A 16,726-nucleotide genomic window follows, 5' to 3' on the forward strand; every position below is an offset into this window, starting at 1 on the left:
TGAGTTTAAAAATAAAAATATAAAAAGGAAAGGGGTGGAAAAATCATATAGAAAGAAAAGGGAAAAAAGAATGCTAGGGTTCTCCTGCAAAGAGCATTTTATTGTAAAGGATATCACAACCACTGATTAAGGCCCCTTTGTGAGACAAGCCTAACAATAGCTCTTTTAAAAATAGAGTGGGAAAAAATTAGTTGTCCAAGGTCAAATTAAGTTTTTCAACAGAAAGGGGAACAGATTTCATGACTATTAACTCTCAACTGCTAATCTACAGTCTGAATAAAATATCATCCTAAAATAAATTCATAAGATAGAAGGAAATAAAGAGGGGAATATATGATAAAGAAAATAACATGTAGATAATGCTCAAGGAAATTAAATAAACAAGAAGTATTGGGAAGTTAGCAACTATGTTAGTACTTATTTCCTCAGCACCAATCATGATAAAAATATGAATGACTGCCAAAGTGCCCATTTACTGCAAGCTTGTTCAAGAACAAATGCTGTGGATAAACCTTGGTGAGCAGTCTAAAGAAAAGACTGAGAATGACTTCAAGTGACCTCTTATTTCTCTCCAAAACAGAGGAAGGCCTGCATTTCTCTAAATATCTACTAGGTAATGTGAAGTGCAAACAAAATTTTGTCCAGAACTCTAAATTTTTTCAAAATTAAATCTGTATAGGCTGCTTTGGAAGAGGCAGAGCAGAAGTCCCCATAATTTATATTTTCAATCCTCTCCACCAAGAAATAGACAAAACTCTAGGAAAATTGACATTACTAGTTCCTCCACCTGTCAATAAGGAAAATTTTCTATTCCCTATCTTAAAAAAATATACTTCATTCTCTCAGCTGGACTAATTCCAAGAAAAGCTTTTCTTTTTCTAGAAAGTGAGATTATTTTAGTATCTATTACAAATCAAAATATTTACAGGGACTCAGCTAAAGCTTCTGATCAGGCTACTGTTCACAGAAGCACAGCCTATCTAGCCTAGTTATTGAGTTACCTTTATCTTACACACCATTAAGATGGATCTAGAACTAAAAAGAATCCTTTCAGAACCACAAGAAAACCAATTTTGTCCAGAATAGTATCTGTTAATTGTGAACTGCAATTTGTCGTGTAATGGGACTATTAGCAGAATCTCTTTGGACAGTGAAAACAGGAAGTTTATTGAAAGTGTAATAAGGTTTATTTATGGAAGAGCCCACACAGGAAGGAGATCCTGTCTGTGTTTGTTGCCCTTTGAGTACAGCCCAGGGATGACATTTGGCTGCTGAAGGTGCATTTGTTGTGTGATCAGTATCCCCACCTTCTCTGGGAGGAGAAAGGTGAGAGGCTGGATAGATGCATGTTTTAGATTGGATTCAGCTTATGGAACACTGCTATCAACCACCCTGATACACTTGACACCCTGTATATTTCCAATGCCCTCTAGAAGAAAATCTGGGACACCAATACAACTACTAAGCCGAGTGCAGACAAAAATTCTGAGATACCAGGAGGATAAGCACAGTGCTCTGGTAATCTCCCTTGATCCTTGGCAGGGCCAGTTGTCCAGCTGCACTGCTATATATTTGTGGGGTCCAAGAAGAGTCCAGGAGGGTAGAAATGTATTGCTTTTGTATGATATTCATAGCTAGATGAAAATGAGTTTTTAAGTTTTCTTCTTTTGTTAAATTTAAAAATTATTATTTTTGCTTTTCTAAAACAGCCGCAGCACTGACTGTACCAGAATAAATACAGGAATTAGTCTGAAGTCCTGGCCAGCTAATAAGGGGTCATATTGCCCTAAATTTTCATATTTGTAATTTCAGGGAATAGATTTTTGCATGTGAAAGTTAGTGAAGACCAGGAATCAATTTTTTAAAATTATGAGTGTCTCTCCTGAACTCAAATTCAGTCTTTGCTGAGAACAGTAACAGGGACGTAGAGACCATGACAAGCCAATAAGCACATTAAAGAAAAAATATATCCTCCAAGGTGATCCATTATAAATTTAAAAAACAAAAACCCAAAAAGCCAAATTTCACCCTATGCATTGCCACATATTAGTTTTGGACCTTACAATTTTTACTTTACAGCAGCTTTTAGACATTGTGTAGAAACTGAAGACTGCATACGTAGCTCAAATTTTGGAGAATAAAAACAGATGGGTGGATACAAATCATATCCTTATGGAAACAAAGGAAAAAAAAAGTAAATCCAGGGCTAAGTGCCACCATACCTACCCGTCTACCTTCTAGAAACTTAAGAGCTGTGCCAATGTTGGCAACCCAGTGAATTCGCTTCAGCTGACGTCCCTGCTCACATGGCTTAAAGAGAAAGAACAGATTAAACTTCAATTATATTTATGCCCGTTTGCTTCAAAAATGGAACTTCCAGATTTATTGTCAATGCCTATGTAAAAATGCTCCTTGGAACAGTGAAATTGTTGAATTTTTCCTTTGCATATACATCACAGGGAGGACTGACAGATACTGGGGAGAGGCAAGTGTGCTAATTCTATTAAAAAAAAGTTACATATGTCTTAATCTTAGGATGCAAACTGTTGGCTTTAGTCCATAAACATTATTAAATCAGAGAACTGTTTTTCTAATGTAAAATAACTACTACTATTTTTGTACACACGCGAACACACACACATTTTAGAGAAGACATTCTCTCAATGAAATATTTTTGCCTGCAATGTCAAAGTGGTTGTTATTTTAAAAATCATTCTGTGGTGAAGACATTTTACCTAAGAATTTTCATCCCATCTCTCTAGTACCTTATTGGCAATTAGAACCTCAGCTAAATTCTCATTTAAAAATTAATTTTACTGATCTTGAGACAGGCAGGCTAAAAAAAAAGACAGATTTTTTTAATTCAATCAAGAACATATGCTAGGTTTCTAATACTGGAGAGTGGGATTAAATTTGCCATAGAATTTTATACTGTAATGTAGATGTGAAACTACTGTAATTTAAATTCTTGTTCATGATGGTACGAATGGCTTTAACAAAGGGCTACTATAAATTCTGAATCCCTCTTGCAGTTACTACAGGATGCTGGTATACATATTCTTTTAGTTCACCAGACACTATTCTAGTTTTAGCATATCTCTTGCCTTTCCATAATTAATATAGGCAGTTTACAATCCAGTGAATTTCACTGCAATAGGTGCCATCACTAAAATGCTTTTCCTGTTTTACTACTTCTAGTTTGCCACAAGAGGGAGGCTTTCAGTCTCAAACTAACAGAAACTGAAAGGGATATATTTCAACGGAGCAGAAACACACTGGAAAGTACAGCTTTATCCCATTTCACAGTAAAATTGCTTTTGCAGTTTGATTTACTGCCTAATTTTGGGGTTCACCTGCAACTAAAATAAAGGTGAAATATGAGAAGGAAAGCAAACTGCCTGCATGTGAAGGAGCCTGGAGCCAGTTGAGCAGCAGACTGCGCTGCTCCTTCAGATGCCGTCACCTATCTCTGAGCTGGTTTGGGGAAAGTCAGAGCCCTTGGCCTAAAATATTTTCATTTTCCTCCTCCATGCACAAAACTAGCCTGTCTCTCAAGAGACAGCCTTTTTGCTGTGTGCACACAATCCCCTCTGCACATAACTTGGCTGTTAAAAAGCCATTTGGCATCACTTAAGGCTCTTTACAGTAGCAGAGAAACTGTCAAGGCAAATGAATATAAGCCCTCATGAAATTTGAGGAGCTTGCATGAGGTTTTTTTGAGACAAAGCCATAAATTTAATAGGAGAAGTCTCTTTTTTTTTTTTTTTAAGATGCATAAAAATAATTTGCAGCTTAGACCTTGATTGTGTCATAGCAGAAAAACCCAGATGGACTGCAAAGACTAAAACATGGCAAAATTAATAAAAAATGCACACAATCAAGCAAGTCTGCAATAACCTGTAATAATGATTTGTAATCATATAATCTACTCAGCGAAAAGCTTATTTTCCTATGAAGGAGTAAGTGTTTTTACAGTAGAGAAATATAGAAACTTATTAGAAAATTGTACCCACAGAATTTACACAACTATCTTGTATAAAGAAGAAGAAAGTTCTTGTAAAAGGAAGAACTTACCAGCTTCTGCCCTGAAAGCACCTCCAAAAGGGCAATTAGCATTACCCCATCTTTGATATCTTCAAACAGGTCATTCACCAGCATGGGAGGATTGCGCTGAAAAGGGAGAAGGCTTCAGATATCACAGAGGCTCACCACTATTACATCCTAATTCCATTCCTCTTGAACAGAAACCCAAAGAGAGAGAGTGGCTGATCCCCTTCTTTGTATTTTATAATGTTTCATGTCAACACATCCTTTAACCACTGCTTTGCCACCACATTGTTTACTTAACGTTTCTGACACTGGACTGTAAAATGTTGTGGATTTCTGCAATTGATGATACAAAGGAAAAACCTCCTGGCCCCTGCAACAAGCAGAGAAACACGCCAACAGCTGCCTCTGGTTCTGCAAAATACACCACTTATGGATGTGCTATTATAGTCACCTTTCAATCGATCAGATTATTTTCCCTCGGGTTAAGTATTTCACAGAAATTTCACTCTCTTAGTCCAAACAAAGGGAGGAACTGTATGAAGGGAAGATCCCTAGAGTAGTGTAGCAGGTTGAGTGATGCTGCCACTTTCTCACAGCTCACAGTTGTTACACTGAGTTGCTGCATTTTCTCTCCTCTCCTCCAGCCTTGCATCCTTTGGATGCTGCCAGCACCGCCTCAGCTCCTGCTTAAGAAAAATTGCTTACCAAATGCTTACACAAGAACAACAACAAAAGTGCTTAAAATATGTAAACATATGATATTTTAGAAATTTTAAATAACAAGGTTGCATAATAAAACTCTGTATTCTTAAATGCACACAATTCTTAATTGTGGAATTATGTCTCTCAGCTGGTCAGTAGTTTAGTGATCACAAAATATCTCCAAGAAAGAAAAAGTTTAAACTTGGTCCAGCTGATAAATAGGATAGGCATCCTCCAGCTTCCATCAGCTTGTGAGAATTCATATACCTTATGATGGTAATCATGATCATAATAATAATGATGATGATGATAACAATAAAAATAATGATAACAATACTAGCACATGTTCATTCACTAAAATTACAACAAGACTACAAAATTCTTGAAACTAATTTAGGTTTAATAATTTATTTTTGGCGTCTTTGTTAAAAGAAGTGCTTGCACTACAAATTATCTATTTATTACTTTTTTGTGTAGAAGTAGATATTTGAAAGGGTGAATCTAACAAATGAAACATTGCTTTTCAAAAGGAAAAAATGCAGTAACAAACCAGGAGAAAGAAAAATATTCTGACTCCCCAAATAATAAAAAAAATTGTTCAGCTTGGACAAAATAGTATTTCAAGGAAACATAATTTTGGCATAAAGTGAAAAAAGAACTCTCTGGAAGCAGAGTTCATCTCAGATTTGACATGCTGTAATAGTCACACTAATAGAAGAGCCTATTTTCTCATGTATATAAAATAAAGCAGCACTACAATTATGAGGGTATATTTAGTCATAGTTCTTTTTTATTTCCTAGCAATGCAATAGATAATGTTCTTCCTTGGATCATGCTCTTCCTTAATATAACACCAAATAAATCAATGGAACAAGCAGGTCACTGAAGATTAATTTGTCCCAGTCTTGCATCACAGGCAGTTGATACAAAGGCAATTAATTTTCCTCGCCTTATATGTTATCATTTCCTGTTTGAAGCTTGGAGCAGCTTTAGTTTTATCAGTATTACTGTATGACAAAACACTGAAGACTTATGTACTAAAATAATTCAGCCATAAACACAACAGGATTACAGCAGCTGCCATCCTAATCTAACAGGAGATGAAGGCCTAAAAAAAACACCTATCCAAAAGCCCCGACAGTGAAGTTTGTCTCTTGAAATTGATTCTACAGCAAGGAAGAGAGATGTGTTTCTTATAGTCGGAAATTTAGGATACATTTAGATTCAAGTCTAAGTGATATTTACAGTACCCCGTGATTCTGGTGCCCATAATGTGCTTTCCAGACAGCCATTTTGAGCATTACACAGCTCCCTTCCAACTTGTGTGCTTGTGGTACCCTTACGCACAAGTTGAGGTAGAGATCCGAATTTGTCTCATCCTACCATGAAGCCAAAAGTCTTTGAGAGCTCATCTGCAAAGGGAGTCAGGGAAGCACTTCAGTTTTCCCCAGTATGTAGCTTCACTCTGTAGATAAAAGCTCTGATTATCCAAGCCAAACTCTTGCTCTGAACCACCAGAATGGTGGTACTGACACAATACCACCACAGTAGTGGTATTCAGTGGTATTGACAGAAGCTACAAAAACTAGATTTACACCCCAAATGAGGCTTGCTACCATGGTAAGGCAGTGAAAGCATCCCAAGCAAATTAACATCTACAGTACTTTCTACTTGAATCAAATATTGGTTTGGGAAAAAAAAGCTGTAGAGGCAACACTGATTAAGATCTAAAGCAGAAAAGAAGCCATCAAGCACCAAAGTTGGTAAGAGTTCCTGCTCTGAAGTGTGAGAATCACAATTGTCCTTAACTCAGCAAGCTGAAATGCACTTTTTGTTGCTGGAAGGGGGCATAATTGTAAACACTGCTAGTGTTTAGCAGCATACACCTCAGATTTTACACCAGTGAAAGTGGATCTTTACACCAGTAAAACTGGAACAGAAGGCAAATACAATACCTGTGTCACAAGATCTCCTGTATTAGACCCCTCTAATATAGAAATTAAATTAATTATGTAGACTGCCAGAAACGTTCTCAGTAATATAGTATATAATATAATGTTTTACACTACCCTGAAGATGTTAATACCTAATTACAAGGAGGTTACACTGTCATCAGGTTTCATAAATCACCATTTTTTTTTTAACTACTAAGCATGGAATTTAGATGATGACAATGATGATAATGATGATGATGATTTCAGTCACAGAAATATGGAATTAGTTATATTTCTAGTGGCATATATGGAAAATTAGACTCCTTTTTTACACAAGCACAGATATCAATCTTGTTCCCCGTGTTGATACACACACTAGCTGATACTGAGAAGTTCACATGTACTTATTAATTATATATGGATCATAGTATATTTTATATATGGACCACAGTATGTTTTAAGCTACTTAATTTTTTTCTAGCAGCTCCTCCAGTGACAGTAACTCATCTTCTGTTGGAATGGGTAAATACCTACTCCTTGGCTGCATATATAATGAATGCCAAATGAAGTGAAAGATGAAGGTGAACACTGATTACTCATTAGCCTTCAGAGAAAACAGGTTTGGGGTTTTTTTAAGCTATATTCGCTTAGAATATATTGAGTACTTTTTAGTGATTCAGACTTAATATCTTTTCACTTAGATCCTTAATGCACTGCCAAAATACTAACTGTAAATGAGTAAAAGCAAGGAAAGAAAACTAACTTGAATTTTTGCAATTCTAAAATGTTGAATGTACTTTATATTTTGGTTTTTTGCATATAAGGGTATAGCACTAGCAATGCAATCATCTGCAATGATCCTAGTACACTCTATTTTGAATATTGGAAAGCCTGTGTAAAGAATTCTCCTATAATAGTAAAGAAAAGCCTTCAATTATAAACTTTTTGAACAAAATTTCTTGGCAGAACTCAGAATATACTTCAATGAATAGTGAGACATTAAATCTGACCAACTTGTTGGGTGGTCCATACTATGACTTCAGGTGCCTCAGTATTTGATTAAGCCTTTTTGCAAGCTTCAAGAAAGAAAACCAGCAAATTAAGATTAATGATCTGCTACATATTGCATTGCATGAATTCTATTAAAGATTCCTTTATTGCAGTCTATCCAATCACAGTAGGGCCATTTATAGTAATAATGATATTTAGGAACAGTCATGTCCCAAGGAAGGAGTCATACTCAGAACGAGTAAATTCATGTGATCTGTAGGAGGAATACACATTAAATGAGAACAAATCTTCAAGGCTAATAAACTAGATTTTCCTCATATTAAATGTTTATATAAATAACTGTATTTAAAACTGATGATAAGTGGGAACTGTGGAAGAATACTTTGCATAAACTTGTTGCTCTTAAAACTTGTCTAATATGCTGTAGTCTCTGGGAAATATCCTGAATTACCTAAAGAACTGAATATTGGTACATATAAAAAATTTGACTGATAAGCCTCAAAAAACCCATTTTTAGTAGACCCAAAATCTCTAGAAATTCTACCTTGTATGCAGTAAAATAAGTTTCGTAAAATACAAATTTCAGATGTGGAACAAACATATATTTGCTAGGCTTTACTCTTTTATTGCAAGACTTTTTCCTGCATTTAATTTCTCATTTGCATCTTTTCTACAGGAATCTTTTCCTTACACCCTGTACTTAACTTCTCTAATGAATAAACCATACTATACAAATAACAGCATCTCCATCACAAAGAATGCCAATGCAGACATTCAATATTATTTTTGCTACATTAATTTTCAAGTCATCTTTCAAAAACTGCTGAAAAAATGTATGAAAAACTATCCACAAGCACAAACAGGAACAAATCTATGTAACTACTGAATTTATCTCTGCAGGGAAATATATGTGAGAACAGCAAGGACAATATGAAATTTCCATTACTCTGTAACAGCTGGACCCCTCCTCTGCAACAACTTAATTCCTAAATCCATATTAATACTTTGGTGAGTACAAACACTAAAATTATCCCTACACCTGGGATAACAAAAATGCTATTTGATTGGGTTAAACCAATTTACAGTCTGTGTCTCAAACTTTAAAACTACTATTCCCCCAAACTTTTATGAAAGGTGAGAAAGGCAATAAAAAACACATGCCACAAGTGATATATTTTTCATCCTCTTTACTCATCTAATCCCCAACTCAAAAATTGGCATAGGTAATGAAATGAAAAAATTAAGCAATTGCTATTCTGACTACAAGTAATGTCTCCTTTTTGAAATATTTGGTGTAAATTTTTTCTGTATTTTAAAATTCAAATTTTGAAAAGATACTTCAAAAGATAATTAGAAGCATACTCAAATTATGTCTATACTTGAAGCTGAGATTGAGATGAGGAAGGACAGTTCTACAACCATAGAAAAATATGAATAATTTAAATGGAATCAGAAAACATCTTGTCCTGTTACACATGCATATCGCATTTATCATAGAACTGCACAGATGCACAAAAATTCAAAAGAATGGCCAGAAATTAGACCACATTAATTTCAAAGATTATGACCCAATTTCTGCATGTGGCTGGCAGAGAAAACATGATTTCCAATTGATGAGTCTCACCAGATTACTGCTCAGAATCACAGAGCAGAGGCAGCTGGGCTTAGGGACACAGAGGGACAGATGCAGCCTTGTGCTAACATCTTGCCCAAAATGAAGCTACATTACACACCTGCTAGTTAGCACACTTGCAGGCCTTTCCTCTCTGTTCATCCCCTCTGGGTGAAAGCACAACTTGCACCAAGGCTGATTTACCTCCATCTTTTGAGTTGTCCCATAATTAGCTGATGCCAAGCCCTTTACTTGTCCTCTGCTTGTCAAAGAACATCTTTGAAATATGAAACATAAATTTTAAAAAGTAGCATTCTACCATAGGAGTGAAAGAGAATAAAAAATTCACACCTTTCTCCTATTGCCTTTCATAAAATTCAGTGCATAGAATCATTAAACCATTTAGGCTAGAAAGTTGCTTTAAAATCAAGTCCAGCCATTAACCTAACATTGACATGTCCGCCACTAAGCCATGGCCCTAAGTGCCACATTTGCACCTCTTTTAAATACTTCCAGGGGTGATGACTCGACCACTTTCATAGGCAGCCAATTCCAGTGCCTGTTCACCCTTTTGGTGAAGAAATTTCAGCAGTGGTCTTGTTACAGTAGTCTCTGTATCTGTTTTGCTCATTTGTATTTATTTTTATCCATATTTTCAAAGCCATTCCTAACATTAAATAGCCAAAAATAAGTGGCTAAATGTACCTGATACCCTCAGTTACCGAATTAGTTTCTGTTTCAATTAGAGCATGACTTTTTAGATGAAAAATATACACTATCTTTCAGATCAGCAGGGAAGAATCTTTTACTCCTAGCAAACCCTGACAAACAATCACAATCACACACTGCTTTATGTTCCCAAGCTATAAATGTTTATTGGTTCTACCTAAAATAATCAAATCACTTCTGTATTTCTATTACTTTCATATCACAACTCCTCATAATGTGAGAAATGCTCCTTTTTAGATTCACCTTTGCTCTACTCAATCAACACAGTATCAGGATGACAACTCTACCTGAGTAGTTTCCTTTCCTTTGCTTCCTCTAAACCATCTTTCAAATTGCTACAGTAAAACCCCATTAACCTTTTCATAGAAGCCATTAATTTCTCCTGCTTTTGAGGTTTCATGCAGTACTTATTTTCAAAGCCCCTCAAACTCATTTATGATGAAATATTTCTTTATATAGCTACAGTGTTAAGAGTAACAGATACCCTAATTATAGTTTTCAGTTTTCTCTTATTTCTTCCTTTTTCCACTAATAATTTTATGAGATTATCAAAAATGCCAATGAAAGGAAAGAAACATGAGATTTCCAAGAGTAGCCAAAAGACAGAGAGACAATTTCACATTATTGGAATGCATATACTGAGTCAAATGTAACACCGTGTTTCTGGATCAATGGTGTGACACAAAGGCAAAATTATAATCACTTTCCCCCTTTTTCCCCTGGCTCAGCTTAACTTCTTCACTCCCAGCTCCGTTATCCCCTCCAGTGGTGCACCATCTATTGCTGTTTCTAAGTTTAGGCCAGCACTTCACAGTTCTCCTCACTAGGTACCAGACTTGTAGATGCTCCACTTTTTCTTGAGTCAAAGATGAGAGCAAAATGCAGACCATGCTGCCTAAAAGTGGGTCTCCTTCCAGGATGTTTCCTATCACATTCCAAAGGCTTCTAGAAAATGGAGATCTTACATATCTCCAGTTTCTTTTGAAACAATCAAAACTACAACAACCTTTCACAAAACTCAAATAGCCTAAATATTGAAATTTTGAATTAAAAATCAGAACATGACTGCAAGGGGAGTCCTGTGCATTTCAGAGATCCACCTGTATTTCCTACAGTTGTGACTAACTCAGAAAACATATTTCCAAAAACACAACTAACAAAGTTTTAAAAGCTTAAGCTTTGAACACCTAAGAATTTGAATGGCATGGGTCACTTTAATTGAGTCTAATTTCTATAAACAGTGCTTCCCTTCTGCAGCATAACTGCGAAAATGGGAAGCACAGCCAGATGATCTGACTTAGACAGTGAGGCAAATGTGCTGAAAGCCATCAATAAAAGTATCACAGACACAGCTTTCCTGCTGAAGGATGAATTAAGACAAATCAGCTACTACAAGTAACTAGGAACTAGCTCAGGTATCTAAAAGTCAGGGCTGTGGCTGCATAAGTGCCTCATTTGAATGTGTTTAATCAGTCTTTATGGTACCAGGACCATGCACATTAAGGAACTACACACCTAAATCATGAAAGTCAAAAGGTTCATCTGAGCTCTCATGGACTAGCACAGCAGGAAACATTCTCAAACCCCAATCCATGGCAAGATCTCTTAGTGGCTGCCACCACTACTTTGTGTCTTGCCAAGGATTAGTCTGTACACTAGGGAATTATCATGACATGCACACACACACTCGTAATATATAACAATATGGTAGAGATAACCTACCTAGTAGTTCTACTTTTCCATAATTATCAGATTATCATTAACGACACAACACAATTAAGAAACAGATAAACATGAAATAAGAGTTATTTTTCTCTTCTGACATTCGTTCACAACCTTCTTAGTTGATGCTTTAGCAAACAGTGAATGCCTTTTAATTTCAGTTAAGTAAACAGATCAGAGTGCTTAAGTTCTCACCTACACAGGGGGCTTTTCCAAATTATTTTAAAGACAATATGGGGATAGACCTCATTTCCAATGAGAATCCACTGCCAAGAAATGCTGAAGATAACTTTCTTCTTGCACTTGAATTTTACAATGCCAGTGTAGATAATTTCACAGTAAGTTCTTCCACTACATTCCTCAGCAACATAAATAAATATTGCTGCTCTATCATATTGTCTTGTCAGATCAAATCACACGATACAGCATTATATGGGCTTCCTGCTTTCCTCGGCTCATTTTTGAGGGTATTATTTGCCTTACACAAAAGTTCCTTACACAAAAGTTAAAACAGTGCTGTTACAGCTATTCTTTACTCAATTTTAGTGATCATTAATGTCCAGGCTTAAAAATATACACTTCAAAAATCTGCTCTTAGAGTTTAAAATTTTAATTTTTTGGACTAATTGATAACTATGGTTCGAGCTGTGTTATGTGAAAACTCCAGGAATGCCAAACTGAATCTCACTGCTTATGCTTTCAGATAAGGTTGGTACCAATTGTAGCTTAATACTTTTAAACTGCATGTAAATCACAGTCTTTACTCTTCTAAAGGCAAAACCAGGAGTTTTAAGTTGTGTTAAGAAGAAGCAACAATAGTTTGATGACAAATCTCACAATGCATCAGATAATTAATACAGCACTGGATTAATGAAGCACTACTTATGTCTGTAACCAGATCAAACTACACAAGACATGACTTAAGTTTTATTTGAATATATTGTGTGCAATAAGTCTAGAATTTCCATTTCACAGAAAACAGTTTCAGATGTTTCCTCTGGCTGAAATACCAGCTACTGTGCTACCTTTCAGTTCTGGCCAGAGAAGCTGGGTGGCTGCCTCTGAACAGCACTCGTAATTCTGCAGCTGACCACTGCCAAGCTGAGATGCATCCCCAGTGGTGTGCAGATGAGGAGGAGGATGCTTTTTTAACTTTAGGAAATACTGCTCCGAGAAATCTGACATATTCTATACTCCTGGGTTGTATAGGCATAGATTAAAAGGTTTGATTTTTTAGAAAGTTTCAAAGCCATGTGTTACCTTAGCCAGATGAGTATTGATCCATTTTGTGAAAGTCCGTTTCTGCACTGACTCTTGCTCATCTGAGAATAAAAGGAAATCAGCTTGATTAGACAACACTGGATACTTTCAGATTTACATAGTAAAAGTGTAAAATTTCCTACTGACAACACGTGTATTCTGCACTTGCCAGAAATAACTCTATATTTTATTGAGACAGCCAATTTTGCCCCTAAATACTCATAAGAAATACCTCTTATTAATGTTCTGATACCCAACTATTTGAAGAGTTTCAATGCAAAGTTCAAGTCTTAACAAGTTAATGACCAGAAAGACACTATTTAAAATCTAAATGTCAAGGCAAATTTGAGCTTACTCAAGGTCTGAGCACCTAGAACTTCTCTATACTTTCTGACTAGAACCCACATCTCCCACAGCCAAGATGCTTTTACGTAGAAAGTCAGCTAGGGACTTAGGAAAAAATACGTCCTAGCATATGTATTTGAGAATGTTGAATTAAAGATTTGAAATTGCATTATCAAACTTATTTGGTCCCTAGGAGATCCTGCCAGGAAGGAGCCATTAGCTAGTTCAGGCAGTTTCTACATCACTACTTACTAGGTCCCTTAGTTCTGTCTTGAAGCACCAAACTTGTCTGGTTTATAATGAATTTCCCTGACTGTCAGATCATCCCTGCGGGACAGCTGCCAGATGCACAGATAAAAATAGCTCCCGAATCAGCTCCTCCAGCTTCAGCAGCAAGGGTCACAGCAGTGGAGGGAAGAGCATCACAGCATTATAAGCAATTCACCAGGGCCTGACCCTTTCTTGTGGGAAATCAGTTTTGACACATGGAATAATTTCACAGCAGAAGTATTCAAGTATTTATGACAGAGATTTTTCTTTCAAAAATAGGATGAAATATCAATTTCATGGAAAAACAAATCAAGTTATTACCATGATCAGTTCTGAATGAACACATTCCTTTCCCAACAGAAAATTCAAAGAAATACAATTGCTGTTTGATATTTACTTCTCATAAGAATATGCACATATCCCAAAACCTACAGCTGGAATGTCTAATTGTAGCTCCTGCATTTGCTAGTGACTTGGGCAGCACTGAACAACATTTTTCCTATTCCACATCTGTAAAATTAAAATGGAATATCTCTTAACACCCATTAAAGTTCTGGAATAGGTAAGTAAAAGCTTATTTCATTTCTAGCAATAAACTCCCTAGTTTACACTCATGCAATACTGCTTCACAGTTGGGGTATATAGCCATAGAAATCACCACACAAAATTCATAGGTCAAAATGTTATCTTCAGTTGGTCAGCGGTCATATACAAGCTCCCAAAAATGTCTGTGCATTATAATTCAAGCATATTTCCTTTATATATAAATACCATCTCACATATAAGAAATACAAGAGGGAAAAAAGATACTCACACTCACCAGCATCTATTACTAGATTATCCCACTTTATGCCTAAGAAAATAAATCTGCATTCTATAGTTTCCTTTGATATCATCGGGTAGGCAGGATTACACAAGTTTTTAAAATTTATTACATACTCAAAATCTACTTGTTGCAGTCATGGGCAAATTATGAAAAATATCACTGAGATACTGCATCATGCTTCATTCCACACTTACTATTTTTTTGCAGGGAGTTGTCTTGACTTTGTATGTGACAATTTTTTCTACATTCTGAAAAACAGACTTCTCACTGCATGGCAGTGAACAAGCTTTCCTTTTGACACACAGTAAATGTCAGCTGTGCTCTGCAATTACCTGTATAGATAGCCAAATTAATTTCCATGGAAGTACTTGCACACTTTTATTGAGTTGTGTGTGAATACGTGTAGGAAGAGATCAAACACACAGAGAATTAATCCAGTTCTGCCTTAATTCACACCTCTATAACTCATAAAACTCCCCAGCAATCCTGATACAAAAAGGCATACCAAAAGAAATAAACCAGGCCTTCAGAAGTTAAACTTCTCATCAATGAAATGAGTGAAAATGATTCCATAATTTGCAGTTCCAGTGCATCTTGGTGATTTAAGAAACAGCTTTCTGACAAAAATCAGAAATCAGACAACCAGCTTCCAGCTTCTAAAGAAGACACTTTACAAGCAGAAGACACAAAGAGTTTCAGTCATACCAACAAACAGCAGAAATAACACTTCTAAAATAGCCTACTTCAAGGGAATTTATGTGAGCAATATATTCTTTATGAGCCCAACTGGAACTACTAAATAAAGTTTCCTTGGTTCTACCATTTGTTTTGTATAGGCTTAAAAGGAACAGATTTTACCACTGTGAAATCTATGTCTCAACACAAGCAGTGCATTGATTTTTAAGATTCCATTGTAAATATCCTTTTAAAAAATTTCCGGGAAGCAATTGTGTTATTTTCATTGATTAAATTCTCTGCACAGGTACTGTTTGTTCCACTGCTTACCCACAAAACCTGTGTGTCACACAGCTCCTTACACTCTCCCTATTCACAAGCACTGTCAGCTCTGTATTTGCATCACTTACCCTGCTGGCACTGAAAGAATTCAGGAAGCACATTCAATGACAGGACATTTCTGGCACCAGCACCTTTATAGTGAGCCATAGGCACTGCTGCTGCTGCTGCTGCTGCTGTGGATGCTGCTGTGGATGCTGCTGCAGTGGCTTCTACCCCTCTCATGTGCAGCGTTTCTTCAGGATACAGTCAAAAGTAATTTTTCAAGAATGATCCAATTTCTTTCCCTCACTGGAAATGCAGGCCTCCTACAAAAATCCCTCCACCATCTCTTATCTGAGAATTCACATGAAGCCAAACCTTAAAAACATCCTTATATATTCTTGCAGAGATGCAACAGCCAGACAAAGCCAGCTGTATTGGAAGCAGCAGTTCTGCTGGTCTCACTGCCATCATCTTTCTCTACTGTTTTTCTGTGGAAAGATTTTATTATCCCAGCACCAGCCAATCAGCTAGCAGAAATCTCTGATGTCAAGAGCTTGAATAATTCATCCAGGGACCGTGACAACCCAGCTACACTGCTGATCTCCTAAAGCAAAAAGATGTGTGCAAAAATTGATGTAGCTTTGTCACAGTGCTTTTTAATAACATAGTGCTCAGTAAGTAAAAATGGTTGAATGGCACAGACCTTCTCTAGGTTGCCACACATACAAAGGAAAACAGCTTTTAAAAACAACCACTTGGGTTCACTGCATACTCCTGTGAGACAGAGACGTCCTTCAGCTTTGCAACTGGAAGTGGAAGAAATAGCAAGCAATGAATTTGAATAGATATGTAGGCCACTTAGCTTTCAATAATATATTTGATCTGTTGTACAAAGGGCACGAAACATATATAAAGATGCTAAGAATTTTTGGAGTGTTCCTAGATCAGCCTGAAATATATTCAAATTTCTGATAATATGCAGTACTTTCAATTTTATTAAGCCAGAGCACTAGAGCACCTGAACAGATATTTTTTCCTCTGGTAAAATGAAGGCAGATATGAAATACCCTTTGTGAAGATTCATATATTATTCCCCTACAGGGGCCAACAGAGTAATACACACTACTGAAATGAGAATAAAAAAGCTCACTTTTATTATATGCTGTAAATGTAAAATTATAGAGGTCAAATTCAAATTTCTGTTTCTGTAAAACACAAGGACTCTGACAGTATGATTCTGCATCTGTAAGAAATGTTGCAGGGAAG

At 36.2% G+C, this 16,726-nt stretch overlaps 1 protein-coding gene across 34 annotated transcripts in view; it reads right to left on the reverse strand.

The window, feature by feature from the left end:
- Positions 1 to 16,726, reverse strand: part of SYNE1 (spectrin repeat containing nuclear envelope protein 1) — a 290,639-nt gene that overhangs the window by 227,931 nt on the left and 45,982 nt on the right. For 33 of the 34 annotated variants that reach the window (XM_085576560.1, XM_085576559.1, XM_085576556.1 and 30 more), the window contains 3 exons: positions 13,021 to 13,082; positions 4,075 to 4,170; positions 2,227 to 2,310 (listed from right to left, as the gene is read on the reverse strand). In XM_085576560.1, coding sequence (XP_085432686.1) covers positions 2,227 to 2,310; positions 4,075 to 4,170; positions 13,021 to 13,082 — 242 coding nt within the window. Of the gene's footprint in view, positions 1 to 2,226; positions 2,311 to 4,074; positions 4,171 to 13,020; positions 13,083 to 15,546; positions 15,641 to 16,726 lie in introns of those variants that run through there. The other variant, XM_085576588.1, reaches the window with a different exon arrangement.

Source organism: Lonchura striata, chromosome 3, assembly GCF_050655825.1.
Source record: "Lonchura striata isolate lonStrDom1 chromosome 3, ASM5065582v1, whole genome shotgun sequence".
NCBI lineage: Eukaryota > Metazoa > Chordata > Aves > Passeriformes > Estrildidae > Lonchura > Lonchura striata.